Source organism: Leuresthes tenuis, unplaced genomic scaffold (genome assembly GCF_036924035.1).
Source record: "Leuresthes tenuis unplaced genomic scaffold, fLeuTen1.0.hap1 SCAF_18, whole genome shotgun sequence".
In the NCBI taxonomy this organism is placed as follows: domain Eukaryota; kingdom Metazoa; phylum Chordata; class Actinopteri; order Atheriniformes; family Atherinopsidae; genus Leuresthes; species Leuresthes tenuis.
In genome coordinates this window covers 5,448,075-5,466,222 of record NW_027325372.1, presented here as the reverse complement: position 1 = coordinate 5,466,222, position 18,148 = coordinate 5,448,075, and the positions used below count along the sequence as shown (strand labels likewise).

Below are 18,148 nucleotides of genomic sequence, written 5' to 3'. Positions count from 1 at the left end.
GAGATAGAACACAATAGAGGTGTAGAGTGGAGATGCACAGAAATACAAATAAGTGGTAGAAAAAACAAATAGTATAAATAGATTTAGAGAGGAAGTATAAACAATGGGAAGAGAGAAGGGAAATGAGGGGAAAAGAAAAAAGAAAACGTGAAAAAACATCTGACCACGTGTTCACCTCCTCAGACCTCGTTTCCTCAACATGTCATCATCTCTGTATACCTTGCAAGCTCTTTGCACTGGCATAGTCCATTGTCCAGCTGACCAGTGCCATTGTGATGCCCAGTAGAATTAAGAAGATCCAGTCCTCGCCCAGTCTTGTCACAAGGAATCGCTGCACCCGTGCGATGCAGTCTGTGAAACCCACACACCACAGAAGATCACAAAAAATTATTTATACAGCACCTAACCACCCATGTCCTTACTTACATACGTTTCCTCTGCATTCCTCACCTCTGCACTTGAAGTAGGAGCCCTTCTTCTTCAAAGAGGAGGTAAAGTCTTGTTCGGGTGTTTGCTCATCAGCAGCCTCACTTTCCATGTTGGGCTGATACTTAGTCCTGCTGTGATGGCCATGATGGCCATGATGGCCATGCTGGTGGGCATGGCGACCGTGCCCGTGGCGTGTCTTCCCGTGGCTGTGGTGATGATTGCCATGTTTCTTGATCTGTCTCTCTGTCAGCAGGCGTGTGGCCTCCCGTCTGCCCGAGCCTCCATGGTGTTCTTGGTACTCCCCATAGAGCTGTAAGCCAATGAGTAAACAGATCCATTAAACAATTAGTACACAAGAAGGCAAACCACAACCTAACATTGTTCATTCATGGACGTCAACATGCACCGGTAGTTACTGAGCAAGTAAGAATGCAGAGTCCGATAGTACTCTGGCAGAGAAGCATCCATTTTAAAAATAGACAGGACCATGTGTTGACCCACACAGCTCTAATGGAAGCGGAAATATGGGCTCTGCCTCTAGATTTATCACCTCTGGACAGGCTCCATGAAAACTACCCGGGACATCTGGGGAAGAGATTAATTTTCATCTCAGCCTCTCTCTATCCTTGCGTCACCAGTAAACATATCTTTGCTATTTCTCAGAGCGGCTATCGTTTTGTTCTTTTCTTTTTAAACAAAAGATCCCACACATAAACCTTCTAAATCACATTCTTATTGTTCTACAACACGCGTTTTTAATAACAACATAATAACTCAACTGCGTCATACAAATTCACAATGTGAGGGCAGCTAAGGAGTTTTACTGTTTGGAGCATAACAGAATTTGTTGGTTTACTTAAGGAAACGTGAATAAAATAACATTTCCCCTTTGAATGTGGGGTGTATTTATTGCTCATCTATTTCCTCACTAAAGTGCTTTGAAAGGAAAAATAACTTGAATTTGCTGTAGAATACATATCCAGATAATTACACTTTTCTGTTTGACTTTCAAACATTTCTATGCCTTCGTACGTTTATGACTTTAAATAAAAAAGTCCACCTTGACCACTGAAGCAGTATTATGTTGGGACACTAGAGGTCTCCAGTGTTGAGATTTGAAAGTAAAACTCTGAGTCCACTTTATATTTCATGTTGAACAGTTTCAATTATACAAAAAAGCAATACCAAACAGCACAAGACATCAAATAATTGATTAATTTACACATGCTAGAACTGTAAATAACTGGAATATAATATAGTGACACACACTGCACTGTGTAATATTCCAATACTAAACCACAAAGACTAGACCAGGGCTCGTGTGTTCTTGGTTCTGTAACTTATGCAGACAATAGCACTCCAGGAATATAAGTGACAAGCTGGTAAGTTGTGTGTGGCGCTGACACTAATGACACCCATGCAGTATCCTTTCAACAGCTACTAATTTAGCAGGTTCATGGACAGGTCGGTTAAAAGATGGATGGATTTAGACAGACACACACAAATGTACATCAGGCACTGGAGATGTTGTGCATGTGTGCAGGGATGCCAGTCAATGTGCAGTGAAACTTAATGAGCATAACACCCGTACTCTAACTGAATGCCAGCACCCAACAAAGACTCAAACAACAGAAAGCAATGTGGTCTCGACTTGTTAGGAGGTGCTCGTGTGTTTAAAGTTCAATGTATCACACAATCCATTGTTCTGCTGAAATAAACGGTTAGTTGCACAGGTGTGACAACAGACTGTAAGAAGACACTGTTTTAAGAGCACAGTATCACATTACTTGATTTATTAAACACACGCTTTGATCAAAAGTAGCTTATAAGTGAGAAATACATGAGGGGGGCGTGTAGATATGGGAAGTTTGAGGGTGAATCAGTCAAAAATATTTCAAACAGTAGCAAAGTGAAGAGGGACCGTCATCTTGGTAAGCTAACTGGCTAGTTAGCTGCTAAAATTAGCGTAAACAGAGAGTTAACTTGCTACTTACTCATATTTATAGTTGTAAATGTTGACATTAGCGATGACGATTTGATTAGTTAGCCTTAGCACACATATTTCATGTGTTTTCTGTAACGTTATAACAGTGGTGTGTTTGAATAGGAACGCTAATGTTTTCTAACGTTATGTTTCTGTGCTAAAAAAGTACGCTCATCTTCAATGGACGGCTTTGTTATAAAGCTAGCTACATGCACACCTCAGCAAGCAAATGTCCTGACTTGAGTCCATACTGAACATGTTGGTGTTATATTTGAGTCAGTGAGACCAAAACTTTTGTGAATAATTCCTTAGTTTCAGGTGCTACCTCATTTGAGGTAGAGACAAAGGAAGGAAAGAAAAACCTAAAAAAAATAAATAAATAAATAAAAACTTAAGTATTTATTTTGTGTGTTTGCTACACAGTTAAATAATTGTTTGTTGCAACAAGCTGCATATTTCATTAAAGGGTTAATGAAGTATGATATAGTCTTTTTTGTAGTTAGCATATCTAAAACACTCCAAGCTAATGATGGTTATATAAGAGCAGCTGCATCCTGGTGCGATAAGCTGCATGTTTTACATTTAACATACGTATGATCCGATTAGTCAAAAAAAAAATAAATCGGTGATTAGTCGACTATTAAAATAATCGTTTGTGTCAGCCCTAGTATGCTCTACGTCATGCTGAAGGTAAAAATAAAAGGATTTAAGTATTAAAATCTGTCTCAGTTTGTATTCATCTTTTTCTTTTATTCATCTTTCCCCTCATTTACACTTCTGCTAAAGCTTTCCTAAGATGCTTAACATGTGTAAGAACAACATATATTAACAAACTATGGCAAAACGTGTAAACATTTATGTAATACAAGTATGTTTTCAGTACTTAATCATCTATAAAGCAGTCTATTCTTCAGCCAAAGGCCAAAGATATTATGCTTTTACATGCACAATATCCCAAATGTGCAGGTCTGAGATTTAACTGCAATGTAAAACAAATCAAATCAACTGTACAAACACAAGCATTTTTATAAGTTGTGGCAGAAGAGTGCTGATTCCATAGTCTTTGCAATAGGTTATATATGCAACTTTCACTGTCAAGTTTGTCTGAACTCAGTAATTGTAATGCTGGTTCAAAACCAACTGTCCCAATAGCATGTGCATTGCACTTTCTGCTGTCAGTCTCATAGTCCAACATGATATATCTGTGCAAAACTATTAAACTATATTTGTCAGTGATGATTCAAGATACAGATATGCGTAAAACTTAAGTTAAGTTAGGCTAGCCCTTTGAAAGAAAACAAGCCATAGGTATGATTTGATTATTCTGTTAAAACCTCAAAAAGTCAATGACCCATGACGGGTTGGATTTGAGTCAGTTTAGTGTTTGGACATGCAATCGGCTGTGAGGACCTCAAATGTCCCTACCACAGTTCACGCTACGAGACATCAAATGCTTCCACGCTGTCTTTCCATGACATCTTTCCTGTTTTCCCTCTCGACTGGTGAAACTCAACTCTGCACTAATCGCTTGTACATCTTAACCCCCTCCCAGCACTGCTGCCTACTCTTATTCAGTTCTTTCCCTTGCTCTCAGAGTGCCGGTGAAACACTACTCTGAGCTAAATTTAGTACCAGAGAGATTCAATATTCCTCATTACACTTCCCAAAACTAGTCTCTCCCTCTCCATCAGTGGACCTTTAAAGCTTCATCATACTCCTCAGTTTGTCCTATGTCGTGTTTTCTTACAATATCTATGTTGTATGTATCTTTCTTACATTATACATATACATACATATATAGGTCCTCCTCTCATACGTCCTTTAATAAAGTGAAGCACTGAATAAATACATGCAAGCCAACTCATTCTTAGAAAGACAAAGGTAAAAAAAACAGAGTCCTTTAGGCAAAATATGAACACATATGATCAGAAAATCCACCAAGACGAACAAAAAAAGTAAAAAGTTTACACATTGTCCCCTTAAACCATTCAAGTGTTGCTTTAACAGCACGGTTATGTCATTGTCCTGCTGGAAGGGGAGCCTCCATCTACATCTCTATCTGCAAAACTGAAATAGGTTTTCCTCAAGAATTAGTGTGTATTTAGCAGCATTTACCATTCTGTCTGTTCTGACCAGTTTCCCAGTCTCTGTCGGTAACAAACATCCCCACAGCATGATGTTGACACCACCATGCTTCACTGCAGAAGAAGACATGGTGTTTTCCTTGATGGCCAAAAAGTTTCATTTTAGGCTCATTTGACAAGATGACCATGTTTCATATGTTTGGGAAGTGTTTCCACATCTTTTATTGTGCCGTCTTATTTTTTTGGCCACTCTTACATCTTTGTATTTTATGATATTTAATGCCTTTCAGATTTTCGGATATTTTGATCTTCATAGTATAGTTTGCTTGGTAGTGCATTTAATAAGAGATGTTGCAGACTTTGAGGGTTGTAAAAACAGGTGTATAGATGCTGAAATCATGTGACATTTACGACTGCACACAGGTGGATCTTGTTTAACTACTTATTTGACTTCTGAGGTAATCCGAAGCACCAAATCCAATTTAGGAGCTTCATAGCAAAGGTGGTGGATACATATCCATGAACCACTTTTTGGGTTTTATTTTTATTTACTTTTCTCTCATTTCACTCTATTACATAAAATCTTTTTAAAGTACAGAGGGAGGGACACTACTTTTGCAAGCCAATGTATTTCTTCCAAACTGAATCATAACTCATTTATGGAACAATGTCATTGAAAGGCCCTCTGATCTCCACATGCCACTGTACAGAGCTACATGTGTACAAATGAATGCGAGTGTGTGCCATTATTAGCCGTCATTTGAAGTGAAACGTATGCATATGAAGGTCTTCTAAAATAGAGAAGGGTTTATCTCAATACATTCTCCACATGACTGCAAAGACTCCAGCCACATGTCTAGTCTTTGTAGGAGATTACAGTTGGGGTGTGATGTTTATTATCAATACAGAAAAGAAAGTAAAGGAAAGGAAAGGAAAGAAAGAAAGAAAGAAAGAAAGAAAGGTGAAAAAAGTAAGGCAAACGTCTGTTTATAGTCCTGCTCCCATGAGTCACAGTGTAAACAAAGGGGTTACCACAGCCTGCAGAGCTTCCCAAAGCACACTCAGGTTGGATGACTTGACACTCTCTGCATTAGCCATGGGCAAAGGATTTCAACAGCCATTAAATTCTACAGGTCCTCGTGATCACCAGCCTTTACATTCCAGCAAATCAACACGCAAGAGCTGTACAGCTGAATACATCAGTCTTTAAGGATTAAGGAGGGAAAAACATCTTTCACAACGAATTTAATACGGTTTCTATAATCCCATGAATGTTTTAGCTACAACATCGGTTGATACGGATTAATACGAGATGCAGAGACAGCTGAATAAGCTATTCAAGCAAAACATTCATTTCCAACTAAATCACGAAAAGCATGAAACAGTGTGATAATTCTGTGTTTCTATTGTGTTATCTAGCTATGTTTTAGGCTATTTCTTTACAGTTTTCGTTACTGGGAATAGATTTTGCGCTCATCCCAACAGTGAAACTCATCCAGATGTTCAAAAACTCCCTTCACTCGTTTTGTCTACATCTTCATGAATCGTAAGAATAGGCTTCCCTGTAGATGCATGATCAGGTTTCTTTTCTTTGAAATGCACATGTGCAAACACCCGGAACACACGCATTTGCACACTTCAAATCAGCTGTGTGATAACATGAAAACACACACACACTGTTGATGTACAAAGATAGACGTGGTAGGACACTGTAAATGCTCTTTTACATACGCTTACACACAGAAAAACTGCGATACGCATGTCACAGAAGTCATTCCTGCATGTGTTAAGTCCAAACGGGGCTTAAGAAACGAGGCACGGAGCGGCTAGCAAACAGGTGGCGGCCACAGAAGTAGGAAACAGCAAGACCGTGTCAAACTGTGCGAGTGCGTGTGTATACGTGCATGCAAAGATCAGGGGTGAAGGAGGTGCACAACGCCTCAGCACCTGTCACTTGCCCATGTGTACGACCCTGTTGTTATCCATTAGCTAATTGGTCTTCACCGCCAGGAGAACTCACACACAATACAATAAAAATGTTCTTTCACAGGCACACACACTCAAAGTTAGACAGGCACCATCCATGCAACTGCAGTTTGCACCGTCAGTGCAGGTGCGTCATGAGAGAGAAGTTAATCAAGCAAAGACCAGCGTGGACACATGACACAGAGACATAAAGGTGATAGATGGAGGTTGACAGACAGATATGGATGGAGAAAGATGGAAGGAAGATAAGAGAAAGGAAAGAGAAACAGAGAGGGACACTGACCAGGGTCTGCTTGTATCTCAGAGCCTTCCTTTCCGATGCATCTGCGGCCATTGACACACTGTCTCTGACCCAAAAATAAACCTAGCCGCTCACCGGGTGTCTCAGTATTACCCGGACCGCTCTGGACACTCTGTCACACACACACACACACACACACACACACACACACACACAAAAAGGCATGGATCCTCATACCAGCATGTGCACACACATATCTTACACACACACACATTCTGACATGTGTGAACTGGCTCCAGCTGCAGTTATTGTAAGCGGGGATTCCTACAACACTCCGATCAGATGGTTCTGCTTTCTGGAAAGGTGCCCATTTAGGAAGGCCCTTCCCTGGTTGGAATCATCCCTGAAACTGTCCCTGGTTTAAAGTTCATCAACCAAAGCACAAAACATTTAAATGGTCGTGTCTTTGCAGGATAAAGTATGAACACAAGTTTTTCATTATAGCACAAAATCTGCTGACTTTGCTTCCCAGTACCACACACACACCTGTATGATAGTGTTCATATTTACACATAAAACTCACCAATCCAATGGGAGAAGAAACAGACGAGAAAGACACACTAGCATAGTGAAAGGAGATCTCAGTGAGACTTTTAATGGTTAAATAGAGGTAAAAAAAGATAAAGGAGGATCTGAAAAATATCTCAAAAAGGGTATGAACATATATATATATATATATATATATATATATATATATATATATATATATATATTTACAATATTCTTATCCTAATTTTGCCCTGATAAATCTATGGAAACCAAAACCACAAACAAGAGGAGCCGACGTGGCAAAACAGTGAGAGGATCACTGCTGATATAACGCTTCAAGGAAAAACTGCCACAGCAGTTTCAGTTTTTCCATGTTGGAACATTTACCAGGACAACACAGCAACAGGCCGGCTGCTGTGAGAGTTCAATTAACTACAGCGATGTTTCCCAATTAAGCAGGAATGAAACAAAAAAAGTGCATCTAGTGAAGACATTTTAGGTCATGACTGATACCGATCAGCGTAGTGACTGTGGTGGAACACAAGCAAAGTACTCTCAGTGGCTATGGGTGTGTCAACGTACCTATTCAACCTTTAAAAAAGAGGAAGGCTCTGCAGCCGACTGAAAAGTCATGATTACTCAGAAACAGTACTGACCAGACACACCAGTAGTCACACCTTCCAGTCTATACAAAAACCACGTGTTAGACGCAGTTCCTTTAACACGTTTTCCCGTATAGTAGTTCCTTCAGTACACATTTAGCTGCTATTAGATTCTTTCTTTCGGATCTGAGGGTGGTGATAAAGGATGACTGAGCTTTACCGGTATTTGTAAATTTAATTGTTCAACTCTATTAAACTACCTTGATTGTAAAGGTATTTAAAGACATTTTGCTCCATTTTTTTGGTGAATCATAAAAAATGTTTGTTGTAGAAATGGGCTTTTATCTGTGACTGAAGAGGCTTTTTGTGATACACTTTAATAAATCCTGCAGTAACTATGATGTAAAATGTCTGAAAATATTTACAAGCAGAAAAAGTAGACTGAATTTTATCAACCTGTTTTTCATTTTTTATAATACTGTGAGGAATTCAGAGGCTCTGAAGCTTCTTCCACATGAAACGCATATTGGGTGACGGAAAAAACAAACATATTGCAGCTTCTCTAACTTCATCCGTCAAGCTGACAGATGCAGTCAGCTGTTAACACACGCACTGATGCATGAACGGTTCATACAGCAAATACAATGCTGACTGCAGACATGTGCAGGTGATAAGGGTGACAGGGAAAAAGTGTTGGGGTGGGTGTGGCAAAGCTGAGAGATAGACAGAGACAAGAGGACAGACACGAGTGCGAGGATACACCAGGCTGGTGACAGCAGAACAGAAATCCCTTCTAAAATCACTGGGATCTCCAGCAGAAATGTGTCTGATCGTCACTTGCACTGAATACTTTGGACCGACTAAGACAAGATGACAACTGAGAGGTTGGACTGCACTTCTTACACTTCTATGGGGAACTGGACAACAAACTGAATGTTTGGAATACGTGGAGCACACAGAATTTGACACCTGAACAGTCCCAGAGAGCTGGCCAGGTAAGATGGAAATCCTGTGGCCAAGTGACTGAAACTCAGGAGACAACATGCCTTTTTTCAAATCTTACAAAAGCAGCAGTCTGTGCCTGTGGGCAGCTGGTATTAATGTACAACTTCACCATTTCTTTTTACTATTTGTGGTGTCATCCTATGAGCTCTCGAATGAGTTAAAGATGACTGTGTTATGATGAACCCGTTTGTTTGTGTGAGCATGTCCAGATATGTCTGTGCGAGTTTTGCACAGTCTTGTCTGTTTTGCATGCAAGTACAGTCTGTGTTGATGTTATTTGTTTTTTTGGAGGATGTGACTGTGAGAGTGCAATGCAGACAAACTGGTTTGGTAACATAGATTTGACATAAGGTGCAAACAATAGCGTATGCGTGACTGAGTGTGTTCTGCAGTCAGAAATGCTTGTCATACCAGTGTGACTCTGTAAGGGTGTGTTTTTATGTATCACAGCGGCTGTAAACTCAATAATAAGTTTTGATGGATGCAGATGACATGGCATTTTAGCACCACTGAAACAAACGTACCTGTGCTGCACATCTGTCTGTTTTTGTTTTCTTTCTTACTTTAACACGAAGAACACGTTACATTAATGTGACAACCCTTACCAAACACTGCACGAATTTAACGAGAGGATGAAAAAGAAAAGTTAAGCAAGCACAAATATTTTTATAAGAATACGTGTGAGAGTATCGGAAAACTCGAAGAATCCCCTATTTAAAGTATTGTCATAGAAGCTAAATAAACCAATACTTCCAACAGAAAGGTGGCAGACCTTTTGAGGGAACCAGTCCCGACATGAAAGATCTGAATAAATTCATTTGACGTTTTAAAATTGAAATTACAACGAGGAGCAAACTAATTTGAATGCAAACCTGTCCATATTTCCCACAGCTCTAGTTACACACTCAAGCACAGCTGGAGACGGCCACATAACTCGCAGCTCTTTGCCTAACAAATTAGACGAACAGGTGGGCAAATATATACATGCTTCTACCAGTGCAAAATACTGTGAGGCATCCTGGAAGCAGCAAGTGTGCCCCTCATTCCCACCAGGGTGTTCCTTCCTTTAATCTCCTAATCTGAACACTTAAACAGAAGGTTTATTTAACATAAACATCTGTCAAAACTACACACATAGTGGGTCAAATGTGTTTGGATAATATCTACAAAGACGCAAAAAGCTTCCACTTAGTGAGTCGTCTCACTTCCCCCTAAACTTCCCGTTTTTCCATCAGTATTTTGATGTACTTCCCTTCCTTTTTTAGGACACTACTTTCACTTGGAGGCTGAGACATTTGATAACAAATTTCAAATGATTTTCATGCATTGAGATACATTCTAAAACTTTAACCACTGAACTACATTTAAGAAATGTTAAGGTAAAATATGCTCCTCTCTTCCTCCCCAGTATGTCATCAAACTCCACGGCTGATAATCCGTGTGAACCGGACGACAATCTTTGCAGTAAGGACACAAACGCACTCATCATTAATGATTTCCTTTCCCATTCCCTCTCATCGAACCAGTTCCCTTCATGTCTCCCATCTTGCTTTCTGTTTTACTCATCTTCTCATTCATTGCTTCTCAGAAAATGTCCCGTGTTTTCCCTGTAAACCGCAAACAAAGTCCGTTTTTCCAGCAGCTCGTGTTGGATCTGAAATGCCATTTTATCTGGATGTTCTGTTACTTCCCTCAAAACACTGGAGCCACCAGTACTAACTGTTACCACCGCGAGAGATCAGTCTCATTACATTGGCACAAATCCCTCTTATTAGATACAAAGCCCTTATAATGTCCTAGAATATAGTGCAATGTATGTAAATAACAGAATGCTGGCTGACTGTAGTTCCCTGGATTTCTAGGACTAGAATGGGTGGCAGAGTTTTCAGCAGTTAGTTTTCAGGTTTCTCTCTCGTAGAATAAACTCACAGTTTGGGGACAGGACCTAAAAAACTGTTTCTGCCTTTAAGATGAAGCTTAAAACCTTTTACTTTATCCACTCATCTCTCTGATTGCTACTTGCTTAAATATCCGTGTTAAAGTTTCTCTTTTGATCTTTAAAGCATTTTGGGTTGCAGTTATGGTTGAGTTGCTTTGAGATTTCCATTTCAGCAGCAGGATAAAACCTTACATTTGGACTGTGAACATCATACTTTAGAAAAAGTGCTACAGCTTCCAACCTTTCTCATGAAAGAAAGTGAAATATTGAGCTGCAGTTCAATGTGTTGCAGTTTCACAATTAAGTCTAATAAATGATGCAGTCCCCATGTTTTCCTGACACAGTTTGAACAGCAAAAACAGCTTAAGTCACCTGATCAACATGCTACTTCTTTACACGAATTTCTACATAATGATGTCCACTTTTTATGTCTCGCCTGCCTTTATTGGACCAAAAAGGAAGGACGACGACACAGTGTCTGCACTTTCGTATTACCTTATAATTAGGATTTGAAGTTAAACATACAGGTCACAAAATGCTAAATTAGATAGAACAATCTACTTAATCATCCCCTACTGAAATAAGAGCTGTGATCTATGCCATCTTACGGTTTACAGCTTGGACTGTGTCACCTGAACATTTTGGCTATGTGGAAAGCACCTATTTAATAACAAATATCTACTTTTATGTTTAATCTAACGTTAGAGCTGTTAGTTTCAGGCTTCAGAATCCGTCACGTCGCAGTCATGCACCGACACGCCACGTGATTGTGCAAGTACAGAATTAGGTGAAGTAACATCAGGTGACTCACAGATACCACCGGAAAGTCTATTAGTCAGCAGCTGTATTTTCTCGATAAGCCTCTGAACAACTATTACTGCACATTGCAGGTTTTAACTTTACAATGGGACTTTACATTATTTGCTTAATGTGTTCTGGAACATACTGTAATACTTAAGACATCTCAGCAGAATTTCCCATCAACCAAAATGAAAAGATTTGTGTCACATAAAATCTGACGACATGAGAATCAAACTGCGACCAGATCTCAAACTCTGAAGTAAAATAGCAACATGCAATCAGAAATAAAACTATTTACAGTCACGATTACTACCATATTATCATAAAGCAGCCATAAAAATGTCACTTCCCTCTTAAAGCTGGTTATTAACATTTAAAGCGATCGATTCTTTCAGGATGTAAATGGGATATTTTGAGAAAACTCCCCATTCATTCTATCAGCTGGCTTTCTACATACATTTTCAGCCTGACCCCGAGTTCATTTACACTCAAATATTGTTCAACTGTTAACTGTTCTTGGTTAACAAACTTGTCAAATGGCCTGTCTTTGTGGAGCAGTGGTTCTGAAAGTTCAAGCCAAGCCTTTAATGAACACGCCAGGGAATGATCTTTGTCATTCCACATTCCAGCTGGCATCACATTTAACAATATGCCAGAGCCAGATCTTGATTTTTACACACAGCAGAGCTTTACATTCCAGCCTCTCTAAGAAAACATGAATTAAAAGGTGTGCACAATGATGGATTTGATGTGCAATGCTAAAGTCAACAAGTCATAAGCTCAACATTATCAGTTAGAAAGGTAGAGAAGAAAACCGGGAGGACAGACTCCACATGTTAATTATAAAACTACAGCAACATTAGTAGCAAATCCAGAGATGGGGTTTAAGCCACAAAATTAAAATAATAATCAATGTATAACTATTTTTGTTGAATATTTCTTTATGCAGGCAATAACAACCTATATTTACATCACAGAATATTGGTGTTCATGTGTCCTTGAGACGGTAAAACAAACTGTAATCATGTGATGTTATTGCCTAAACCCAAATTTAAGAAGTGAAAAAAGGTATTTCAGAGATGTCAGTTATCAATGAACGTATGCTAAAGTTAAAAAGCAGCCGTCATTTCTGGGTCTAGAGACTGCATCCTATAGTTAAAAGCTCTGTGTCATTCAACCCTTACTTAAGGCAACACTTCAGAATCTCATTCATTCCGATGTGAAGACAGCCATAATTCCCTCCTGCCACTCGTGGCTTAGAGGATTCCCCAGTGGCTCGTATATTTTGGGTATGAACAAATGACCTACTTTGTAGTTCTGATTGGAGGACTTGGAAAAAAGACTTGTTTACAACAACTGGAGTCCCATAGTACCTCACCCTCTGACCACCACATCTGGTGCATTATCCAACTCCCAACTTCAGGCTGCAGCTGACAGCATATGGGTTATTATTTGTTTGTCAAATTCATCAAACTGATATTGGGAACAATGTTCAGTTTTATTCTTAACCAAACAATCAAATGAGCGCTTGTACGCCAAACAGTACTGTTACTGGCTTTGAATCTCACTTTGACCACAACATTAGTAGTGCAATGCCCTTGAACTGTCCTGCACAGCGAGTCGGACGTTGTGACCTGCAGTTAATCCATTAATACCTGATAATGGACACCACTGTGGACATTATCACCTAATTCTCATAAATGTCAACATGCCTTGAAATGATATGGCTTCAGTTTCACAAATATAAAAAGAGCGGAACAGGGAATAGATTAAAAAAATAAGATGTTATTTAAATGACTAAGTTATGTATAAAAGAAAAGATAAAGAACATTTTTTCTAAAATGGCTAATTCTTAACAAGTTATAGTCATATGTGACCCAGCTTTGGTCTGGCTATATACAGTAACAAATACCAACACTGGTAAAAAAAAAAATGTAGATGACGAAATGTCGAGACAGAACATCCTGTCATCAGGAGGTGCAACCTTTTCAACAGCCAACACAGTCATCCTGTTAAAATCCCATGAGCAGAACACTGAAACCAAACCTGCTCAACCTTTAAACATACTGTGAATGGGAAAGTGTGCATATGGGAAACAAGCTGAGAAGCATCACATAAAACAACGTGTTAGCACCTTGTTACCGTCTTGCACCATTTGAAACGCAGGGCTTCCTCTTGGACCCGACATTTAAATACCGACTTTCTTTTTTCTTTCTAAGTAACACGGGAGCATCAGCTGGAATTAATTATTGTTCCCACACTGCTCCTCTTTGGCACCCTGGTTACCCTGCTGCCCCTGTTTATACTGAGGTATTGCTGTAGGAGGCAGCGGACTCGAGTCACAGCCCCACGCTACCACAGCTCCACACACAGACACACAAAGACGCACAACCACAGACACCACCTTCAAGGCATAGATGGTAAGCTTGAATGCAAAAGATTTGCAATACTTTGCTCTAGATTTCATTCTCAGTTTTCACAGATTTGTTATTCTGCACTTTTTCTAACAGTTTTATGTCTCTTTCGCTCTTACAAGCGCCACCTGGGATTGACCCACTGGAGCATGAAGAGCTGCCAATGACAGTTCAACAGGCACGGGGGAACGTCAAGCCAACCCCGACTGCTGTACCACAGATGTCCACAGAGATGCATCATGGAGCCTTCGGTGAAGTCACTGCATTGCCACTGTCGTTTTCCATCAAGCCTAATGACACAGTAAGCCTGTACAGAGCTCACTTGGACAACAGGAACGTCATCCTGAGAATGCTGAAAGGTAAACTGAGCTGTTCTCAGCCAAACCCCGAATATAAAGCCTCAGATACCTACAGCATGTCTTCAAAAGAAGTTCAACAAATGTTTAGTTTTCTCTATTCTTAATAAGCAACTGGGAGATAAAGAGGATCCATCTAACTTACTTTTAGCAAAAGATTTGTGCTTTTTATGTGGAAAGAGCTTTTCAGCAACTTTCCAATTTCAGATAAAAGTAACTGATGTGATGAAAAAAATAAATCTAAACTTTAAGAAATTGTAACTGTGAAACAGGAAAAAGATAACTGCTGCTTACTGAAACTTTCCTGGTTGAATCATTTTTCAAATGTGTTCTCCTCTCAAACATTTCCCCCAGATACAGCAAACAGCAGTGAAAAACAGCACTTTTTGGGGTTTGCTTCATTCATGTCTCAACTGGGGCCACACCCCTTCATTCCTGTGCTGCTCGGTGTAGTTTCAGTGCAGTCGCCTCTAATCATTGTGGTAGAGGAGCTAAAGCATAGAGACCTGCTGGGGTTCCTGTGGAAATGTAGACAGGTACAGTGCTCTATTGCTAATAATAAAGCTTATTTACACAGTAAGAAGCAGGATCACACTGGGCGGGGGGGGGGGGGGGGGGGGGGGGGGGGGACGATGACGACAATACAACTGCAGTAGACATCCACAATTAGAATTACTTGAATAACTGGGAATATCTGAGATATTATATCATATCTGGGAAAAAGCATGTAAAACTTCCCCTTTCTTTCACCTAAGGACAACTCGAGCTATGACATGACAGAGAAGAAGATCTTCACCATGGCAGGTCAAGTGGCCTCTGCTCTGGTAAGTTCAAACTGCTTTCGGTCTTTTTAACAGTATGCTTCATGAATAAAAACACAATTTGTTGTTCATATTGGAGAGAGGTCGTTCTATCTCCCTGCTTATCTGCTGGTCTTCATGAATGAAAAGTATTTATTCCTTAGTGGGTAGCGAAAGTGTTTAATGTTAATTTCTGTCCATCTCTGCTTTTTCTGATGTCTCAAATGTTTAACAAAAAGATTAATATGTTTGCTATTCAGGTTAAGGTTTGGGCTATAGGTTGTAAGTCATTTCATATGCCAATGTAACATCTGCTTAATGTCTTTTTGTAAAACCCCTCTATTACTGAATTTCTGTACTCCACAGCAAGATCATAATGGCCCAAACGTATAGCATTCATCTGACTTTTTATGCTGATTGTTCTCCAGGATTACCTGCACAGTCAGCGCTGCATTCATGGTAACATGGGAGCTCGCAGTGTTCTGGTTGGAGGAGATCTGACAGCAAAGCTGTGGGGACTGGGCTCAGCCTACCGTAGAAGAACACAGGCTAGTTCACCAGGGGCAGTGAATGATATGGAGCTGAGGAAATGGCAAGCACCAGAAGTGCTGGCTGGTAGACCCGTCAGTCAGATCAGTGATGTGTGAGTGTCATCTGTTCAGAGATCAAATAATCCCACTGAAATCACTCACTAAAAAACTAGTTAATGACATCAAGACAGCACCGTTAAAAAGGCATCTAGATGTAGCAGCGAGATCTCAGGATGCTGAATATTAATCTATTTTCAACTAAATACTAAATTACACATGTGAAATACAACTGTATCATACAGAGATAAATTTGATTTTTTTACATTTTAAACACTATGCCTTCATCTTGCATAGTGTCATAGTTTAACCAGACACCAAAATTAAAAAATGTATTGACATAAGGCCTATCTATAACTTTCTGACAGATGGTCTTTTGGTATCCTCCTTTATGAAATGGTCACATTGGGTGAGTATCATCTAAATTCAATACTTGCAAAGAAGTTATTTACTTCGTTAACAAGAGACTGGGCTAGTTACTGTTATAGGATTACAGTTTAATGCATGTTACTCTAATGTATTCAGGTGACCCACCTTTTGCTCAAATCATGGCGACTGAACTTCTGCAGTATCTCCAGAGAGGAAAGTACCTCAAACGGCCAGCAACATGCTCCAATTCACTGTAAGAACATCAGCAGAAACCATTTCAACTGGTTTTACCTAGTATCCTAAAGAAGGGTTTCTTATGTGGTTGATCTTATCTGGTATTTGTTCAATTGACAATATCAGCAACATGCTGGCAAATATACATAAATATATAACAATTTAAAGTAACTGTTAGCTGTTTACTTAAAAACTAACCTTAGCTAGCGAGCGGGCTAATATAGCTCAACTTAAAACCACATTTTAGCTTAAAGATATACTTACATATTTCATTAAATCCTACTCCCATCAGAAAACACGCGACCAAATAAATAATTTGTTAAATAAATGGTGATAAGACAAATTCTTAAACCAACATTTCATGCTAAAATAAGAAGTTTTCGTGTTAACTTTAAGCTAGTTTAATTGATATCCTTCAACAAGGCAAGTGACACTTGAAGGATTACATGTACCTATCGTATAAGCCTGCAAATTGTTTTCTAAACTAGGTCGGAATTGTGCACGTGTATGTTTTTCTTGAGTTTTACTGGTTTATTTTCTGGTTTAAAGGTATTCTATCATACGGTCTTGCTGCCACTGGTCCCCCCAACAACGGATCTCCATGACAGAGCTGCTCAGGATACTTCAGGCGGGAGAGAACTCAGCCAATGGAAGGACAGTTGTTACAGTGCCTGAACCACTAAACTTCGAGAAATACTTGAGAGAGGCGGGATATGGAGAAGCGTACAATTATGCTGTGCTCTGATTGGCTGAAACAATTATCAATCAGGAGTTCGTCGTTGCCGTTGATCAAGCGCCTGTAAATGAAAATGACAACGGAGCACAACTACAGGAATGAACAATAAAAAATGACATTATTGTTATGTTATTTAGTTTTTGTTTATACTGATTGAATAGCACAATCACTTTGTACGTTTAAAGATTAATTTATTATTTCTTTGTAAATATGTTTTTTTTTTTCAGCAAAACATTACAGTTACCCAATGATTATGAAAATAAAGAGACAAAGTGTACATGTTTTATTCTAACTTTAAAGTCAGCGCAACTTTCAATTTCAAGATGTTCCATAAAATGTTGCTGACATTTTGTTTGGGGCCCAGTGTATCAGTACAAAAAAATTCTGCATGATACTATAGTGGAGATTTACTACCTCTTTGCACCCGAGAGAAACCTTTTTGTATCTATGTGTGTGTGTTAAGATATTACCTTTTTGGTGTTTCAGTAACCTCTGGCCCTGCTACTTTTTTCTCCAGTGCACAAAATTCAGAGAGCATTTACCCTAGTCACACAGAGTAATTTAGTGTAACGCAACACCAGCAACAGTGTGTGAAGGAGGAGATTCTCTACGTTGAGGAAGTTGTGACTTGCGGATTTTTATTCATATACCTTCATTTGTCTGGAATAAAAATAGTTTAATAAGTTTTTTTAAGCTAAATGTTAGGTTTATATTAATCTTCCTTAACCTTCGCTCTTTTGCAATGTCTTACCTTGAATTATAGAATAACAATTACAAATTGAAGTTAAGAGTGAAATAATATGATTAAATCTTACTATGACCCAATTCCAAGTCTTTTCCGAACTGTCCCAGAATATATTTATGCTATTGCAACCAAACCGGTAAGCAGGTTCATGCATATATGGACCATTACTGTAACAAGAAACAAGATGTGCCTGGGTAGACTGCTTTGGTCATTATTGAAATTAGCTAATAATACTGGACCCCTCATCTCTGTTATGTCTGATTTATGACCCCATGTTTACTTGTTTG

General features: G+C 39.2%; 2 protein-coding genes across 2 annotated transcripts in view; one reads left to right on the top strand and one right to left on the bottom strand.

Annotated features, from left to right (window-relative positions):
- Nucleotides 1-6,845, bottom strand: part of LOC140275082 (chloride channel protein-like) — a 32,713-nt gene extending 25,868 nt beyond the window's left edge. Inside the window, exons 1-3 of the mRNA XM_072370472.1 lie at nt 6,767-6,845; nt 451-739; nt 220-351 (exon numbers count right to left, since the gene is read on the bottom strand). Of these exons, the coding sequence (XP_072226573.1) occupies nt 220-351; nt 451-739; nt 6,767-6,817 (472 nt within the window). The 5' untranslated portion in view covers nt 6,818-6,845. The remainder of the gene's footprint in view (nt 1-219; nt 352-450; nt 740-6,766) is intronic.
- A 1,827-nt stretch (nt 6,846-8,672) lies between these two features.
- Nucleotides 8,673-17,220, top strand: styk1a (serine/threonine/tyrosine kinase 1a). Its single transcript, XM_072370467.1, has 10 exons — nt 8,673-8,870; nt 10,289-10,344; nt 13,840-14,040; nt 14,157-14,393; nt 14,745-14,926; nt 15,146-15,214; nt 15,619-15,833; nt 16,146-16,186; nt 16,303-16,399; nt 16,930-17,220. The coding sequence occupies exons 2-10, from the start codon at nt 10,290-10,292 to the stop codon at nt 17,123-17,125; spliced, it is 1,293 nt and encodes a 430-aa protein (XP_072226568.1). The 5' UTR covers nt 8,673-8,870; nt 10,289; the 3' UTR covers nt 17,126-17,220.
- The last annotated feature ends 928 nt before the right edge of the window (nt 17,221-18,148 follow it).